The 20,613-nt window shown below is 39.8% G+C and overlaps 1 protein-coding gene across 2 annotated transcripts in view; it reads right to left on the reverse strand.

The window, feature by feature from the left end:
- Nucleotides 1-4,566: 4,566 nt before the first annotated feature.
- The window catches only part of LOC124545008 (spermine synthase-like), a 55,329-nt gene continuing 39,282 nt past the window's right edge, over nucleotides 4,567-20,613 (reverse strand). For both annotated transcript variants that reach the window (XM_047123784.1, XM_047123785.1), the window contains exons 7-8: nucleotides 16,396-16,587; nucleotides 4,567-5,990 (exon numbers count right to left, since the gene is read on the reverse strand). In XM_047123784.1, the coding sequence (XP_046979740.1) occupies nucleotides 5,838-5,990; nucleotides 16,396-16,587 (345 nt within the window). In that variant the 3' untranslated portion in view covers nucleotides 4,567-5,837. The remainder of the gene's footprint in view (nucleotides 5,991-16,395; nucleotides 16,588-20,613) is intronic.

The raw sequence follows: 20,613 nt of genomic DNA on the forward strand, positions 1-20,613 counted from the left end.
CACACACACACACACACACTACCTTACAGTGTATCATTAGTTCTCAACATACCCATATAATTTCTCAGCATTCTTCTGCCGCACCACATTTAAAAAGCTTCTATTCTCTTTTCATCTCAACTGCTTATTGTCCATGTTTCGTTTGAGTAGAAGGCTACACCCCATACAAAAACTATCAGTTGTATTCTACGTTGTTCCATTCTCCTCGCCCCCAAATGCCTTTCTTGCTTTTGCCAGTCTACATTTTACATGCTCTCTACTTTGATTATCATTGGTTATTTTGCTGCCCAAATAATGAAACTCCTCAACTCCTATTTGTTTTTCATTCCCCTAATTTAATTCAACCAGCATCTTTTTTTTTTTTAATTTGACTCAGTTCCATTACCATATTTTTTTTCTTCATACTCAACTGAAACTTTTCAAGATACTATCCATTCTGCTCAACTCTTCAAATTCCTTTATACGTTCTGGTCATCAACATTAAATTAGACAGGGAAAGTATGAGGAAGGAAACAATTTGATGCGACATGCAAATCTATAGTTTTACAAAGCTTCTCCAAAGCCCTCAGCTAAAATCTGGACCTGATGCCTCTATCCAGACCCAAGATACATCCCAAACCATTAATACATTGCAAGATCCTTTTCACAGTACAGTTTCATATTTTAAAAGGAGACCAGGTCACTTTATTGGTGATTTGTGCCATGCTATCTTGATTGAATCACAACACACTGTTAGAACTAACCTGAGTTAATTTTAATTTGCCTTTGATCTGCTACAGAAGCACATTTAAGTCATCTGTTTTACATTCCATTTAATACAAACAAAACCTATCAAATTTAGGAAAATGCAAGTATTGCGTTTAATAAAACTAAATGTATGGTTGTTAGCCTAGTGAAACCACTTCAGTTTGACATCAAGAAAGTAGAGAATTCAGTCACAGTTCGTTACAGCAAAAATAGCAGATGTGGTTATTGGGGATTAAAGGCAGGACCATCAATGAGTGACCAATAACCCTTCCACTGTGGAAGTGTGTGTTGTAATTAACCCAGTTTCTTCCCTAGATACTTCAGTCAAAATAAATAACTTTTTTACCTCTTAATATTGTATGGCGTTGTAACTTTCATGTATGTTATTCGTGAGAGGGGGGCACCGAATGTCTATTCCTCACAGTGTTGCCACATTGCTCAGCATGAAACAGATATTTTTTGTGAGTAAGCAATCCTTTCAAGGATGTCAAACATTCTTTGAGAGAAATGATATTCCCTATCTCAATGTGTTCTCTAATCCCAAAGAGTCCAAATTACTAGTACAAATAAAAGTTTTGAAATAAAACTTTCAAATCTTCCTAGTGATGAGTTATCTCGATGTCTACTTTCTTCTCATGTCACCTTGCTTGAATTGACCAACATACTTCATGCTGTTAGTTAGGGAATATCACTTTTTATAAAACCATTTTCTGAGTTTTTAACTGCCATGTAAAAAGTTTTAAAGTGTAAATATTAAGAAGGTAACATCTCATAAGGCTAACAAAATACTTCACTTATTTTTATGTGATTTGTTACTTATTGGCCATGTGCACGACAGCTTCCTTTAAACTGGTCTTATGTTAACATTATAATACATGTTCAGAGATAAACATAACACCTTTAACAACTAGAGGTGGACGTTCTTATTACAGGACATCTATATTAGTATGTTCTGCAGAAATGATTAGCATTTGAACCATGTCAGCCTGTGGGTTTGGTATCGCAGTGCAACACCCACTATTGGTAAAAGGTGCCTATGGCTGTTGTTGCTATAAACCAAAGATAATGGATCATTGTGACTTGAGCAGACATGCAGTATGCCTTGCAGATGTATGCGCAAACTGTACTATCAAATCAGTGACTTTGAAAGAGGGCGCATTATTGGCATGAGCGAATGAGATGCAGCCATCATGGAAATTCCAGAATGAAAATTGCTGCTCATGTGGAACAAAGTGTTTCAGCTGTGCAATGAGCTTGTGCAGAATGGTTCACAGAAGGCTGTAGAACACGACGAGAGGGGTCAGGTCACACCACCCAGACCACCCATTGAGATGATCGACATCTCATGTGAATGGCATTGCACAATAGATCTGCATCCTCCTCAGCTCTGGCAACAGTAACACATCATACACTATCACGGGTAACAGTCCATGGCTACCTGCAAGTCATCCACTTCCCTGCCTACCTGCGACGAATGTGCAGAAACGTGCTAGATGGCACTTGTGTGTGGAATGTCGTCACTGGGGACAGGAATGGCACCATATAGTGTTTACAGACGAATCCAGGTTTTGTTTGAAACTGATGACTGCATTTTGGTTCCCTGCAGACAGTGGAGGCAGTATCACAGTGACTGCATTGGCACAAGACATACAATACCAACGCAAGGCCTTAAGGAGTGGTGTGCTATTAACTACAACTACAAATCACAGTTGGTGCATGTCCAGGGCACTGTGATCTACGTGAATGACTCCTGTGATCCATAACCATACCCTTTCTGCCCAACACCCCAGATGACATTTTTCAGTAAGACAATGCAGAACCTTGTTGCTGCACAAACATATGCCTTGTTGGTTGTCACAAGATATCAGCTTTTTGCTTTGGCCTGCCCAGGTCACCATACTTGTTGCCAATTGAAAATGTGTGGGGTATGGTAACACCTGGTGCACTGCTGTGATCCAATGCCAACCATCACAGCTGAATGCAGCATGGGTGGCTGCAACTGAAGAAGCCATTCGTGCCTTATATGCTTCGATGCCATAACGGATGGAACAAGTTATCAGGCTCCATAGTGACCCTGTGCCTAGTAGGCAACAGGGACACATACTAACCGAGGCGACTGACATGCTAATCATTTCTGCAGAACATACTAATTTACATGTCCTGTGAAATGTGAACATGCTATCTCTACTTATTTAAGGCATTCTGTTTTTTGTGAACATGTATGTATCCATCTGGCATGGCAAGTTTGTTGGTTGCTCTAACTTAAACTTTATGAATTAGATGTATTATGATTAATACATTTAAGTAGCTATAGGAATGGTAAAAGATATAATTGCTGCTACTGAACTTTATTTCAGTACATGAAAGGTGGGGACGAACATTGAATTTTTAGCTCACTGTGTGTGACACAGTCATTACAAATTAGTTTTTGAGTCACAATTCATTGCAATAGTAATACAGTCAGATGATCAAAAAGCTGGTGTATCATTAGATGCTACAACAAATACTGGCTGCACCAGACTGCTTTTAAATGTTCATTCACAGGACAATGCTGTAATGCTACATGCATTATTGGGTACTGTTCTCAGAAGGTCAGTTGACACGGAGTGACAGTCTTTAGAGTACCGCATTGCAGCATTAGAGGAATTTATAAAGACATTGCATTACAGCTTCTTGTGTTGTCCTGAATGGTTAGCTTGTTGCTGAGCTATTGCTTTTGGGTTGGTGGATACCAGCATTCACTGTATCCAACAAAGATCTTCACTATCACAAGGACACAATGATGAGACTTCAAATTTTGAAACACGTTCTTGGAGCTTCCGAAAGTTGAAGAGGGCATAGAGGACAGATTAATGATGTCAAATTACACCCATTCCAGTTTGTCTGGATATGTAAACAAATGGAAGTCAGTTCTGGGCTGCACACACCTCATGTGAACTGCTAGAGTGTGCTACACTAAAGTGCCAGTATTTCTTCAGAGCCCCTTTTTTTTTAAATGAGGACCTTTCTGTAACAGTAAATTCTGAGTGCTAGATTTGTCATGCTGTATCACCATCTATAGCTCCAGCAAGACAAAGCAACAGTCCATTCTGCGCATCTTCCCGCGGTAATCCTGAATTAAATGATTCCAGGCAGAGTTATTTCTCACGTTGGGAACATCAATTGGCATGTTTGTTCCCCTGACATCACATCATCTAATTATTTTCTTGTGAGGCTATCTTGAAGTTCATGAGCAACTCCCAAGCATTATTAGTGAGCTGAAAGACGAAATTCATGAATGCTTTTGGGAGATTCCAAGAAATGTGTTGTGTCTTCTCTTCCAGACAGACTACATGAATGTGTCATTCAGCAAGGACATGTACCAAATGTTATTGTCAAGAAGTATGTAGACACTAATTCTCGATAAAAAATAATTTATCTTTACTAAAAAGATAAAGATTTTCACTTTTCTCCCCTGAATTACTGCTGAATTTTCAAAACAAACAGCTGTTTCTGGTGCACCCTGTATAAACCTACAAAACTTGGCTATCAATTTATGAGCACAATTAAGCTTTTACCTTGTGACAACTGCATTGGCTTATAAAATATAGATACAAGACTGTAGCATACAATGTAAAAATATTTATGGAAACAGAGTGCTTACGAGCAAATTACATCACTAATCAAACAAATACTACTTCCTTATTACTGCCAATATTGCATTAAAACACAAAAACGATACATTGACATGACTCATAATTTGAGACTAGAATTCTCCAGTCTAAATGCAACCAATCGTGCTGCACAGCATCACAATTAATTTACTTACTGGCCTCTAAATAATGTACACAAACATTATCAATGTCCACGGAATATGTTGAAAGTGGGCACACTAGTTAAATAGTTAATGTTTTGCAACTTAAATTGGTGCAGGTACTAGGTAAATTTCTTAAGAGAGTAAGAAAAACAAAATTAACATTAATAAAAACAGTGAAAACCAATTCCAGAAGTAACACTTGATGATTTCAAATACTTAACTACTGCACTATTTCCGACAAGGATGTTTTAAAATACACACTACAGAAGCTTCTGAACCTGTTGAATGGTACTACACTCCAAAAACACTGCACCGGCATTCTTATTGATTATGAATACAGTGCTAGTTTTCTGTTTTGTTTCAAGTAACATTTGCCTTCCAATCAAATACCAATTTTTCACTTTTTACATTTCAGGGCTTCTGGTCATGTTAGATGAGTTACCTTTGTTAAATGACCAGCTGAATGTCAGTGTGGATAAATATATGTGGCAGCTTCTTAACTTTTTATCCCAGATTATAATATTAATGAAGTCCAGAAGGCCCACTTTTCCTCTCATTTGTAAAGCGTACATAATTTTAGCAGTGCAGTTCATACATAAATAAAAACTGAGAAAATAAATCTTTTATAACTACTGACAGTGGTGGGCAATATATTAAGATGCATATATCAAAAGATGGGATAATGATAATTTATGAAAAGGATAAATTACTGCTCACATATAGCAGAGTCACAGACAAGCACAGAGAGACTGAGCTAACTTTCTTAGTAGTCTTTCCGTTGTGCCTGTCTGCAACTCTAACTCAACTTCTCCACTATACGGTGAGTAGTGATTTACCCTTTTTACAATATTGTCACTCAGATATAGATATGCTATATTTTATGTACTACACACAGTCACTTGCAGAAATAATACTTAAAGAGCACAGTAGAAAACTAAATGGATTAGAATAACAAAACCTAATAATGACTTCACATGTCTTAAATGTTTATGAGGAACAACCATGACAATATGGCATTTGCACCAAATTAAGGGACTTAACACTTTGCATTTCAGTCACATTTCATGTTAACATAAGTTACATATAACTTGCAGACGACACTATTTCTGTATCTACTAAATTTAAAGCAGTACTGAGAAAATATCCTTGTGACTTAATTGTGTGCACACATTTCTTGACTGCACAGCTTTCATCTTGTAGATGATCTGGCAGTTTACTGTTGCTGTCATCTTGAGATCACAAGGGCTGTGAATGCTGTGTGCAGCATATTTTCCTTAATGTGAAATTTGAAATGCTAGTTGGGTACTGGCTGTACTTGATAGAAGATCCAGTCTTCCATAAATGAGGGTACAAATGCATGATCACGTGTGAACTGTACTGGTACGGAAAGTTGCTTTAGCTGAGACTCAAACATGCTGAGAGACTCTGGACAAGATGCTCCATTTCCCTAAAGAAAACAACAACCATAAAATTAAAGTGTCTAGGTAAAAAACATAGAAATTAGTATTAATAAAACAATACACTGACATATCATCTAGAGACCACATCATCACTGAATACTAAAAAAATTGGTTCTTTCAGGTTCTCACTTAAAGAAAAATGCCAAACTGTTCATTCTGAACAAAAATCAGGTATTTTAAGTGAAGATTGACTGGATTCAATCATAACAACAGCTTTCAATTTGACACCACTGCAGCAGTATGTCTGTAAATTTTACTGTTTACTTACTCAAGCAGCTTCATCTGACCTGAGTAAACCTGAGGCTGAGTAAGCCATATTCCAGACCTTTCGAGGGAGAAGCAACATGTCAATAGCCACCAACACTGACCTCTTGACTATGAAGATGGTCACTGAAAACTGTTTCATGCAGCACTTTTCAAGCTAACAATTTTTTTCCCTCTACGGACCAGTGTACAAAGTAATGAGGGTCATTTGCCATCATGAAACAGAAGTGTGTTAACACAATACTACAAAGTTCTGGAGACTAAGGAGAAGTACCGCTACTCTACATTTTAACATCTAATCTTCTTAAACTGAAAGAGAAGTACGTAATAATTCTGAAAGGAACCCGAACAGTTTTACAAAAATTCTTTAGGACCAGACTTCTTCATCATCTTGAATACTGCATAGCTCTATTGCTAAGTTAAGGGCAGCTGTTTGGGGATTGGAGGTGGGGGGGGGGGGGGGGAGGAGAGAGGGAAAATACAGAGAACACTAATAATACGGGGCGTTCGAAGAGAAACGAGCCGGAGGCATCATTACATAAGCCAGTTCCTGTATGTTAGAACTATTGACCATGGCTGTTGAGACACTTGTCCCAATGTGACAAGGTGGTGAGGGACTGCCTCATAAAATTCCAGGGGCTGCAGTGTTAAGTAGTTCTGCAGATACAGCTGAACGCCATCGTCCGAGGTGAATCACTGCCCCACAGAGCCTTTTTTAAGGGGACCAAAAATGACATAACCACGGGGAGAGAGGTCTGGACTGTATGGAGGGTGGCCGAGAACCTCCCATTTGAATTTCTGCAGGAGTCTCGCGACTGTGTTGGCCATATGAGGCTTTGCATTGTCGTGGAGCAGAATGGCCCCACGGGTGAGACTGCCTTGTCATTTCAATTTGATAACTTGGCAAAGGGTGGTCAAGGTTTGCGAGTAACACTGGGCATTCACTGTTGTTCCGTGCTGTGGGAAATGAATAAGAGGGCCATCTTGGTCAAAGAAGATTCACCTCTGACGACGATGTCCAGCCCAACAGCCAGGGTCAATACTTCTAACATACAGGTACTGGTTTCTGTAATTACGTCTCTGGCTCATTCCATTTTTATGCCCCTTATATATTCTGCTCCAAAATTTAAATGCTAATTTAGTGACAGAAAATACCTAGATTGGGCAAATTAAATTGGCTGTAAAAGCCACTGTAGAGAAGAGGGAAAAACACTATTTGACATGTTGGTTATGTCAACTGTTTCAAGCAACTGCAACAATGTTACACTTTTTGTTTGGGTGGGTGGGCAGGTGGGCCATGTAATATAGCATAATTCCCTGCAAGACATTCTGGTAACTGAATGCTCTACCAAAGTCAATATCTGCCTCTCAAAATATGGGAAATTCATTTGCTAAGCTAAGCTTTTTAAAACCAAATTGTAATCAAGGCACTCTTACGGTCGTTTCTTCCTCCTGTTTGTCAATGTAAATGTCTGTCCTTTAACGTGTTTTGGCGGCAACACAACCACCTAACCTTTGTGCACATCGTTGTCTACCAACCCAATTTCACCACAGGATCAACATAGCCCATTTTTAACCAACACTTTTTCGCCTTTTTTCACAACAGATCTCCAGTTACTTTCTCCAGTTATTTTCATTTTCATTTCAACCTCATGTGACACTTTCCACCTTCTAATACCGTGTCACGCACACAACACCCCCACAACGACCCCATTAAGTTTTATTTACATTCCCTCCGCAAACATGCCTTCACCCTAGCCAGATTACGCTCGCATATTTTATTTTCTCAGGCTTGTCTGACATTTGGCATTACCCCCAAAGGCCTCACACTTAAAGTTCCCATCTCTGGCTGCAACCCTTCTTTCCATCAGTCCCTATACCAGTTCCAAACTGAACAATCCATTGCCCTCACCCACCTAATCCTTCACCTACACATCAACTCAGCCAATGAACACACCCGTCAACTCCTATCCTTAATGAAAGTCCTCAACCTTTCCTCTCCCACATCCACACCGGCTGTTCAGAGCATCCTCCTACAGGCCAACCGCAAATTAGAACAGCATGCCACCCTTCACCTCAAAAAACTATCCAATCTCCTGGTTTCCCACCTGCGGAAAGGCAACTCACTCACCCTTCACAACCTTTCCAGCAAACCTCAACCTCCTCTCATTGCACACAAACCCAGTCTCTCCCATCTACTCAACCTCCCACTTCCAGCTCCACTCCCTCCAAAACCTCAAAATTCCAATCAACACAATCTGGAACCACAGCACCCTAATTCAGTAGTTAACCTTTCCTCCAAACCTCTCTCCCAATCCGAAACCTCTGTCCTATCCAAAGGCCTCACCTTCAGTCCCACTCCCAGATTCAACCAAACAGCACTCGTCAAAGATTTACTGTCCTACACTCGTACTCTCTGCTGGAAGTATCACTTTGCCACGAAGAAAAATGATCCTACTCCTACTCCTAATGATCCAACTCCCCAAGACACTATCCAAATGGAACCCTGCCTGGAACAGTTCCGTCCTCTGTCACAGCGGGACCCACCTCCTCTTCCTCAAAATCACCCTCTCCAAACCTTCCAGGAATTTCTGCCTTTCAGCCTTGCCTCTCAATCCTTCTTAAAAAACCTTAATCCTACTCCCAACATCACCACTGCTGAAGCCCAGGCTATCCGTGATCTGAAGGCTGACCGGCCCATCGTCATCCTTCCGGTGGACAAGGGTTCCATGACCGTGGTACTTGATCGTCGGGAGTATGTGGCTGAGGGGCTGCGTCAGCTTTCAGACTACACCACATACAAAGTTTGCCAAGGTAATCCCATTCCTGATGTCCAGGCGGAGCTTCAAGGAATCCTCAGAACCTTAGGCCCCCTACAAAACCTTTCACCTGACTCCATCAACCTCCTGACCCCACCGACACCCCGCACCCCTACCTTCTACCTTCTTCCTAAAATTCACAAACCCAATCATCCCGGCCGCCCCATTGTAGCTGGTTACCAAGCCCCCACAGAACGTATCTCTGCCTACGTAGATCAACACCTTCAACCCATTACATGCAGTCTCCCATCCTTCATCAAAGACACCAACCACTTTCTCGAACGCCTGGAATCCTTACCCAATCCGTTACCCCCGGAAACTATCCTTGTAACCATTGATGCCACTTCCTTATACACAAATATCCCGCACGTCCAGGGCCTCGCTGCGATGGAGCACTTCCTTTCACGCCGATCACCTGTCACCCTAACCTAAAACCTCTTTCCTCATTACCTTAGCCAGCTTCATCCTGACCCACAACTTCTTCACTTTCGAAGGCCAGACATACCAACAATTAAAGGGAACAGCCATGGGTACCAGGATGGCCCCCTCGTACGCCAACCTATTCATGGGTCGCTTAGAGGAAGCCTTCTTGGTTACCCAAGCCTGCCAACCCAAAGTTTGGTACAGATTTATTGATGACATCTTCATGATCTGGACTCACAGTGAAGAAGAACTCCAGAATTTCCTCTCCAACCTCAACTCCTTTGGTTCCATCAGATTCACCTGGTCCTACTCCAAATCCCATGCCACTTTCCTTGATGTTGACCTCCACCTGTCCAATGGCCAGCTTCACACGTCCGTCCAAATCAAACCCACCAACAAGCAACAGTACCTCCATTATGACAGCTGCCACCCATTCCACATCAAACGGTCCCTTCCCTACAGCCTAGGTCTTCGTGGCAAACGAATCTGCTCCAGTCCGGAATCCCTGAACCATTACACCAACAACCTGACAACAGCTTTCGCATCCCGCAACTACCCTCCCGACCTGGTACAGAAGCAAATAACCAGAGCCACTTTCTCATCCTCTCAAACCCAGAACCTCCCACAGAAGAAACACAAAAGTGCCCCACTTGTGACAGGATACTTTCCGGGACTGGATCAGACTCTGAATGTGGCTCTCCAGCAGGGATACGACTTCCTCAAATCCTGCCGTGAAATGAGATCCATCCTTCATGAAATCCTCCCCACTCCACCAAGAGTGTCTTTCCGCCGTCCACCTAACGTTCCTAGCTTCTTGGTTCATCCCAATGAAATCCCCAAACCTCCTTCCCTACCCTCTGGCTCCTACCCTTGTAACCGCCCCCGGTGTAAAACCTGTCCCATGCACCCTCCCACCACCACCTACTCCAGTCCTGTAACCCGGAAGGTCTACACGATCAAAGGCAGAGCCAACGTGTGAAAGCACCCACGTGATCTACAAACTGACCTGCCTACACTGTGACGCATTCTATGTGGGAATGACCAGCAACAAACTGTCCATTTGCATGAATGGACACAGGCAGACAGTGTTTGTTGGTAATGAGGATCACCCTGTGGCTAAACATGCCTTGGTGCACGGCCAGCACATCTTGGCACAGTGTTACATCGCCCGGCTTATCTGGATACTTCCCACTAACACCAACCTATCCGAACTCCGGAGATGGGAACTTGCTCTTCAATATATCCTCTCTTCCCATTATCCATCAGGCCTCAATCTCCACTAATTTCAAGTTGCCACCACTCATACCTCACCTGTCATTCAACAACATCTTTGCCTCTGCACTTCCGCCTCGACTGACATCTCTGCCCAAACTCTTTGCCTCTGTATATGTCTGCTTGTGTCTGTATATGTGTGGATGGATATGTGTGTGTGTGTGTGTGTGTGTGTGTGTGTGTGTGTGCGCGCGCGCGAGCGCGCGAGCGTATACCCGTTCTTTTTTCCCCCCTAAGGTAAGTCTTTCCGCTCCCGGGACTGGAATGACTCCTTACCCTCTCCCTTAAAACTCACATCCTTTCGTCTTTCCCTCTCCTTCCCTCTTTCCTGATGAGGCAACAGTTTGTTGCAAAAGCTTGAATTTTGTGTGTATGTTTGTGTGTCTATCGACCTGCCAGCACTTTCGTTCAAGTCACATCATCTGTGTTTTTAGATATATATATATATCTGTGTGTGTGTGTGTGTGTGTGTGTGTGTGTGTGTGTGAGAGAGAGAGAGAGAGAGAGAGAGAGAGAGAGAGAGAGAGAGAGAGAGAGAGAGAGAGAGAGAAAATATTCAATGGAAAATCCCACTCTCTTTCAGAAAAATGAAAATATCCACTCCTCTAACACCAGGCGAAAAGGAAACTTTCATTTAAAGCCCACCAACACAATCCCAAACAAAAACAAAAAGGAACCCTGTATTATGGGGAAGTTATTTATAATAAACTTCCCCCACAAATTAAATCAATAAATGACCTGGCAAATTTCAAGTCAACTGCTAAGGCATACAGTCTTTGACTAATCATTGCTTCTACAGCCTCCACAAGTTCCTTCACGAAGTTCACTAATGATCTGTGTCTTTGCCTTAGTGATGTATCATATAAATGTTACTAGAACTTTAATTATTTACCATGTTAATGTTGGTGTAATAAAAATATGAATCTGCCAAATTTTGGCTAATATTGGCAGAGTGGCTTTTTCTACAGTGAAGGATAAGTAGAAATATTAGACTGAAGCTGTTTTCACCTCGTCTTAACTGAAGAGAAATAGTGATTGTGCTCACTAAATCATAAATTACATGTGCTGTTATCCAGGCGACGTAGTTAACAACTGGGCTAGCAAACCTGCTTCAGACCTTAACATGCAAACATGACAGCGAAAAACCGTCTCCGAAATTCAGTTTTCGTCTTTCGGAAGATGTGTCTCATGTAAAAGTAGTGATTTTCGGAGCATAGGACACGTGATGTAGTCAGCCTATAGCAACATCACTTAGGTAGCACAAACACACAATTAGGAAAATTAATGTACATAGTGTATCTACAAGAAGATCTAAGGTTTCACATATAATATTTTTTACGTTTTGATAGATCACATAAATGTGCTGGCAAAATTTTAAGTAATGACTTCTAAGTGGCTGTCCTTCAAAGTGTTAAGCTTTAAGTAAAAATCAAACACACTGTGATTTAAGAAATTCAGAGCGATAACTCATTGTTTAAAATGAAACTTACTTTGAAAGTAATGCTTTTCAAACGACCAATTGCAATATATTGCAATACTTTCCGGCGACCTGTTACAATTCGTTTCAGCAGTTGTCAGAGAGCACCAGAAAACGGTGTTACTGTGCCTGCGCAGCTACGATGAAGTAGGTAGCATGTATGTTCATACGTATATAGCATTAAGAGATGTTACATTATGTCATAAACGAAACAGGACATCAGAGGATACTCCAAGAGCATCAGGATCCTGTACACCATATTAAAATCCATAATACAACTTGAAGAGCACAGTCGTATGTCCAGGCCCCAAGCTGATATCAATCTTTTCAGTGTGGTTTTGGGAACGCAAATTTTCAAATTTTCTTGAAGTACCAATACTGTATTACCTCATGTTTAGTTCTATGGCATAATGTCATACAGTGCAAAAGATAACAATGTGCACTTGAAATTCTGTGAACAGTTGACACTAGCCAATAGTGTTTCAAATAAATTGACTACCTCTGAGGAAAAGATTAATTAAAGCCATTTTTTTTGCAAATCAACAAAAATAACCTCATTGTTCGGCAAGGCAATTAATATCAGACTGCCAAAAACCTGCAAAATAAAATAAAATCCAAAAACTGAGACTAATTATGTATTTTATAAACATGGTTCACAACTCACACTACTCTGCACATGCACCAGAAAAATGTTTCCGTGTAGCATCTGGTTGCTTGTTGCTACTGCTGATACAACTCGTGTCTAGTTATCTTGGATACAGCTAACAGCCGTACTTCAAGTAGTCAGAAGTGGGAGAAGGTATTGTTCATACGCAACTCAACTGGGCATGCACTTAAGCCCGCAGGCAACTGCTCAAATGAACCTAATGTTAACCGTTGTGATGTCACACCCATTGGAAGCAGTTTGTTGCTATGAAGTATTGCATAGTCTTCGCCCTACCGCCTTCGACACATTTTGCTGTTGGCAGACGCTTGTGTGTGCACTATGTTTTGTTGCTGTAAATGGCACATTTCCTTTGCAATTTACTTTTTATTTATTCTTTTCCTCGTTTAAGTTTTATTGCTGCAATATTACATTGCAGTAATGGACTAAAGTAAAATTCTTTGTTAGCGTATCAGTTATTACCAGTCAAAACTACAAAAATTTAACTGAAAGCTAAAACAACGAAAAATTCCTGGATTTCTTAAGAATTCCCAGCTTTCTCCCAGATGAAAAAATTCCCGGGTTTTTTCCCAGATTTCCTGGAGCGTATACACCCTGTTCCATAATCATCACGGGCAGTATTGGACTCTAATTCCAATGATAACCAGCAGTTAATTATTTGCTCCAGTGTTTTTCCACACATTTTCTACAGGAATTGCTGTATTTACATAGGAATCTTTGTTGGATGTTTGTTTTTATTTCTTTTCATTTTACAGAGGTGGCATATGACTGACTATCTTCAGAGAAGAATTCACTTTTAAATGGGGATTTTAGGATCATGACAGGCACTATTTATTTTAATAAACAAGAGATTCATGTTTCTGTGCCAGAAAGGAGCAACTGATGCTTCACATTATTGGGAGTTTTCATCTAATCCATTAATCTCTTTGGCATAACAGTGACTAGAATCAAGACATACTGGTTCTGAAGCAGTCCCCCTGCCAAAGTTACATCACCACTGCAATTATGAGAACATTTGGAGGCATACTTGTGCTGTTCTTACGAAGTCTATCTAGGTTTTACAATCAGTAGTATGTATCAGTTATCACTTGATCTCTCTGTTATCACACCAAAGTCTGCAGTATTTTTGTAACGGATCAGCTTTTAAATAGTAATTCACAATCAGCTTTTAAATAGTAATTCACAGTCGACAATATTTTCCAACAGAACTAGAAAATTTTGAACACTGATGCATTCACACCATGCCGAAGCATATTATATTAATATCACAGAATGTTCACTGCTTGTCACAGTCTTCTAAACCTTCACTTTCCAATGTTTAGGGGAATTTGGTAAGATGGACATCATATATGACACTATAATTCCAAGTTATGTTTTCGATACATTGCAAATAAAGGCTGACAGTATTCTAGTAATTGGCCTAGTCAGTTAATAAGGACAGTAGGCCACAGCGGTATCTGGTCTGCTTAAGGAATGTCCTGCTGAGATAGAGCCCTCAGCTGGCATACTGACAGCAACTAGATATATTGCACTTGGCAGATATAGTAAGGCTAATAAGGGAACAGGAAGCAATGGTTAGAGAACTTGTACTGGGAACTCTTACTATTCTATTTCATGCTGTTATGGACACGGAGCAGATGTAAGATCAGGGGGAAAGAAGTAAAAAGATTGCCTTAAGTCTAAGGCACAAGCAAATAGTACATAAATGAAGAGGTAAAAGTGTACTTTAAAAATACTGAAGACAAGCCAGTTTTAACAATGGAGAAGGGCTAAGGCTGAGTGTCAGGTGTTTAAGACTGTCCGAGGTCGATGGCAAGTCTTTTTCTACATGCCTTTCTGCTGATCGGCACCTCTTATTTTTGATGGGTAGTGATCTAGTCTCAAATATAAGTGCGTGCTAAAAAGTGTGTCTTCCGAATTTTTTATTTGATAACTCTAAGCTTTTTAATAAAGCTAATGTTACTAGCATTCTACATCTTTATTCTTCATGTCTATACATTTGTAGCCCTCTACCGGCAGAGGGATGCGAATTGTAGCATGTAACATGGTGGTGTGTAATGGACTATTGGTGCATGAGAAATAGTAGTGTAATCTAGTTTTGAATTTGAAGAGTTTGTGCATGCATGGAGCACACTCTCTTTCAGCAGACCACAAAAGAGCACCACAACATCTGCATCTATCCAATACTTTGGGTTCACTGTCATTGATCATCCTACATACAGCCGCAACTTGGCCTCACCCAATTTGCATCTGTTTCCAAAACTTAAAGAATGCCTTCAAGGATTTCAATTTGACATTGATGATATGGTGCAAGTAGAGGTGAGGTCGTGGCTCCATCAACAAAGTCACTCATTCTACAGTGACAGTATCAACAAACTGGTCTCTTGTTGGAAGACTATGTTGAGAAATATGTAAGTAGACACAAAGAATAAGGATATAGAATGTCAATACTGTTTATTATATTTAAAAATCTTTGAAAGAGTTTTCACATAAAAATCCAGAGATATTACTTTTCAGCACACACTCATATCAACAAGTGTGTTTAAGTGTGAACTTTCAGTCAGCGAAAACTGAACATTTTCCAGTATTCAGGAAACTTGCTTTTGATCTGATGAGGACATTACAGATTGCACAAAATTACCAATTAATAATTGCCAAATTTAAGGACCTAAGAGAAAAATGTGTATCTTACAACAAGAACATAAATGAATTTGCAACCTACTATGCATTCAGCAGACTATGTACAGGAGCATGAACTGATATGCAACTTCACCTTTCATTGCCTACAATTTTACTAGATTGTCATTAAAATCTGGTATTTACATTTTAAAAGCAAAAATAGAAATATACTACTACAAAAAGTGCTATCAGAGAATAGTTTTGGATTTTTACTTTGAGAAACTGCTGAAGTGCTTCATGTCACCCAATTTTCATTTATAACTAAATAATTTCCTTGATAGACTGCAAAAATGTCAATTTTCCAGAATAATTGAAAATGTTTGATTCTGAATGATTCAAACGTCTGCAGCTGTACATCTATAAAACCAACTATACAAGACACTTTCTGTAACCTCAGTTAAGAATGAATTGCTCTTCTAACTACTCTTTAAAGACTGCATCTAACCTTGATATCTAAACATCCATATGAACGAACGTAAGAACTGTTGTGAATAACAAGTCTGAATACTGGAAAAATTGGAATATGGGCTATTATGTGATAACTTATTATTGAAATGAGTGTAAATGCAAAAATCATCATCAGTAAATGAATTTTTGAATATTTTCATTGCCACTTTTCAGTGGCTTATAGCAAGTATTGCTCTCCTAAATTTATCTACTGCCCTTCAGGTAACATGGCTGCACATTTATTATATGATTGTTATGTACAGAGGATACATAGTCAGAATAAACCAATTAAGTATGATAAGTTCCATTTTTATGGAAGGAAAACCTTAGTGTGTAATCATACTTACATGAGTCATATACTTTCCATTCGGTTTCAAGACACGCATTGATGTATTTAAGATAAGTCTGATGAAGTCCCACACTTCTCCTTGAGGAACTGGTGATAAAGGAATGTCGGTAAGATCACCGAACACATAATCAAATTTCTTTCCTTCCTTAATGAACTTATCCAGTATTTTCAAGCAGTCCTCCACAATAATCTATAACAAATTGAACCAGAAATTTTAAAACATAATATCTGACATTTTTATGCGACCTCTTACAGCAAATGTGAATGTCTTTGACAGTGCCTTCATTTAATACATTTATTGTGAAATATGCTATGAAGTCAGGTGATACATGACAAACTTACACAAGAGGCAAATAATATGGGTTAGGATTTCAATCCTCCAGTTTCTCCCAGAACCACCGACTTTATAAAGAAAACTTTATGTACAGTTTTGGTACAGTAACCATTCCTTTCTAACAGGTCTGTAAATGTTACAGGCAGCTTTTGAAATTAGATTTGTGTAATTATAATCATTAACCAAGTAAACAATATTTTCATTGCAAAATTTGGGAGAAACAAAGGCCACTAAAATATCTTTTCTGACATGTACATATGAGTTTTATGTTCCCTGGATCATTTGTATAATTAATAGTAATGATGCAGGACAAGCCATTTTACAGTCATACATAATAAGTAAAAATGGGTGAATGCTGACTATTCACAAAATTTTATTTGGTGCATCTGTGATAACGTGCGCTACCAATATATTCCAAAATGCTGCGCATAAATACAGCAACTTTTCCAGGGCTCATACCTTGGGCTCTATTGCTTATAGAAAGGCAGGGTCAAGTGTGTTGGATAGCCCTGAGGCTAGGGACCATTTGTATACCCAACAGAAGGATTATCTTACTGAAACTCTTCTACAGTACAACATCAAAGTTTGAATATTACAAACCTTTTCCAGCTTAAGCAAATGGAACAGACTGGTTGGTTCTTTTTTCCATTAAACATGGTCTATGGTGTGCCTTAAGCCACGGATCTACCCACAGCAAAGTTTTACAATATATTCCTAAGATTCTGACCTCTAACAACCTTGAAAATTTTCTTGATATCTTTATCCATTTTTGAGCAAAATTACCCTACTTGTACATACAAAATCTAGCACGATGTGAGAACTTAGTTTATGAAGTGACACAGCACAGAGAAATATGCTGTGAAGTGTCTCCGTTATCACAGTTCTGGGAACCCCAAGTAGTACTAAAGCACATGCAAAACTTTTGTGACAAAAAATAATCTGGTCTGAGGTCTAAAAGTAGTTTTCATTATTTCAGTTTCACATAATTAAACTAATAAAAGTTATTTTTGTATAAGTGACATGCCCTGCTGTAGCTGGGTAAAGATGGGAACCAGCAGTAAAATGCTTTTATCAGAGCATAAAAAAGGCACATATGCTTCTGTTAAAGAGACTGACTGAAAAGTGGGGTACCAGCTGCCTCATTCTACCTTCCTCAGCACCTTTAAAAAATTTCCCAAAAATTTTGGCTTGTGAAAATATTTGCGTTTTTTTATACAGAGAGAAAAGGAGACAGTGGCAGTGGAAAGTAATAAATACTGGAAGATACTTGACAGCGGTTGTGTTACAGAAAGAGCAAAAGAGACAGTGACAGTGGAACATAGAACAGCTGCAGTCTGCATGAAAATGGTAGGAGATGAAGCAGCCATTTGGATGCACTTTAATAACTTTCAGATGTCTTAACCACACTTTTTATTGGTTTCAAAATTGCCTTATGCGTTTTGACATGCCATCATTTTCAAAGGCTACAAAATGCAACACAAAACTGGTATCAAAACATAAGAAAATATGTTATGTTTCACCATTGGTTACAGATGTAACAATGAGCAGAATACGGCTTTCTAGCTTACTAATGTTATTTCAATTATATAAAATTGTTCATAATGGAATTGGATTGATAAAAAATCTACTCACCAAGTGGCGGCAGAACAGACACTCACCAAGTGGCGGCAGAACAGACACATAAAAGAAGGTTACAATTAGGCAAGCTTTTGGAGCCAGTGGCTCCTCCTCCTTCAGACAGAAGGGCTGACAGGGAAGGAAGAGGGGGGAAGTAAAAAAAAAAAACTTGAGATGTCTAGGAAAAGGAGTAGATTTTGGAAAAGTGATCCCGAACTGCCTGTCAGGGGAGACTTACCAGATGGGACGAGAAGGTAAGACTGATTGTTGGGACTGCATTTGAATACAATATTATGAAAAGGAAAGTTGCTCTTCACCATATATCCTAATTAGGAGATAGGCACAACAGAAAAACTGTCACACAGAAATAAAGCTTTCGGCCTTTGTCAACAATACGCACATGCACACACAACCGCAGTCACAGGCAACTGAAACCACACACATGTGGTTTCAGTTGTCTCAGACTGTGGTTGTATGTGTGAGTTGCGTGCCAAAGTACCATAGGGAACGTTAGCTGGTAGACCTGTACTCTCCACTATACTCCATGTCTTCCAAGCCAAGATGTTTGCATCACGTCGCAGAGTCATTGCAGCGGTACATACCGTTGCGATGCCTCTCCAATGTGGCTATCATCGCTGTTGGCGGCACAGTGTTCCTGTATACAAGTCTTCGAAAGCAATAGAGATTGACTTGGCTGGACAATTCACTGGGTGTTGGCTTGCAATGTTCACTTGTGTTAACGTACCGTTGCAATGCCTCTCACATCTATTGTTGACAAATACCTTAACAGCTGTAAACTTTATTTATTTGTGACGGTCTTTTTGTTGCACCCATCTGCGACTCAGCACCTCCGCTATATTGTGAGTAGCAACTTTACTTTTCATTACATTGTTTGATTATGTACTAATTAATAAGAGTGAAAAGCTAAGTGTATTGTATGTAACAGATGTGTGATGGGAACGGTGAAAAATAGACAGGTAAGAAAATGAGAGATGTAGAAAACTAAAACAGAGTGAAGAAAGGAGTAGTTACTGTGAAGAAGTGCTGAAATGGAAGAAATTAACATAAATTAGGGCCAGATGGGTCGCGAGAACCAAGAACCTGTTGTAGCGTTAGTTCCCACCTTTGGAGTCCTGAGGAACTGTTGTCTGGAGGAAGAATCCAGATGGTGCGTGTGATGAAATAGGTACCAAGGTTATGATTGTCATGTTGTAAAGCATGCTATACAACAGGATATTATGTATTGCCAGCATACACTCTCTGCCTATGCCCATTCAGCCCAACTGATAGGCCAAAACAGTGTTTACATAACAGCAGGTAGATGACATGTCGTTTCACAGATGGCTCCCCTTTGGACGGCAGCATTTGTGGAGATCACCATTGACCTACTGTAGCAAAAATGTGACTCAGCTGAAGAGCTGACATATTTCCACTGATCAATCATCAAATTGTGGTGGTCCTGTGCCCACTGCAATTGTAACTGACAATTTCACTGAGTCAACATGTGAACACGTAGGGGTGATCTGCTGAGGAGCTCCATGTTCAACGAAGTACGATGAACGATGTGCGCTGAAACACTTGTGTGTGCACCAGCTTTGTGCTCTTTCAACAGAGATGCCACAGGTAACCATCTATCTTATTTTACAGATCAGGCATATCTCCGAACCCGTAATTCTGTGGAGAGTCACAGATGTGCAACCATTTAGTGCCTAATGGTAGTTTCACGTCCTTCTACCTCTTTCCACAGATGCTCAAAAAAAGTAGCATGTGAACATTTGACCAGCTTTGCTGTTTTTGAGGTACTTCTTCATAGGTACTGTGTAATAATAATAATAATAATAATAATAATAATCTATTCTTTGTCAGAGTCAATTATCTCAATGGATTTCCCCTGTGCAGCCAATATCTTCGCTAGGATTATCCCCCCTCTGTGTCTGCTCCATTTACATAATTTTGTTATCATGTCACGTGCATGCAACGCCACCAGGCAGCATCAAACATAGCGGTGGGCAGTGTGTTTAACATCTGCCTGTGTGTGTACAAATTCCTTTTCATGTTAAAATTTGTGCATTACGGTCTGAAAGACCAACTGAATGTCCCTCTAGTAACAAAGAATGAATAAAATTTTGTCACTACTTGTGCTACTATTCCGATGCACTCTGGAAAGAAAACAGTCAGCATCAAATGATATGAACTTATGATTACTTCCAACATTCTTTTCCTTGCACAACCGCGTACAAATTAATATTAGGTCGGTGCATAAGT

Source organism: Schistocerca americana, chromosome 8 (genome assembly GCF_021461395.2).
Source record: "Schistocerca americana isolate TAMUIC-IGC-003095 chromosome 8, iqSchAmer2.1, whole genome shotgun sequence".
In the NCBI taxonomy this organism is placed as follows: Eukaryota; Metazoa; Arthropoda; class Insecta; order Orthoptera; family Acrididae; genus Schistocerca; species Schistocerca americana.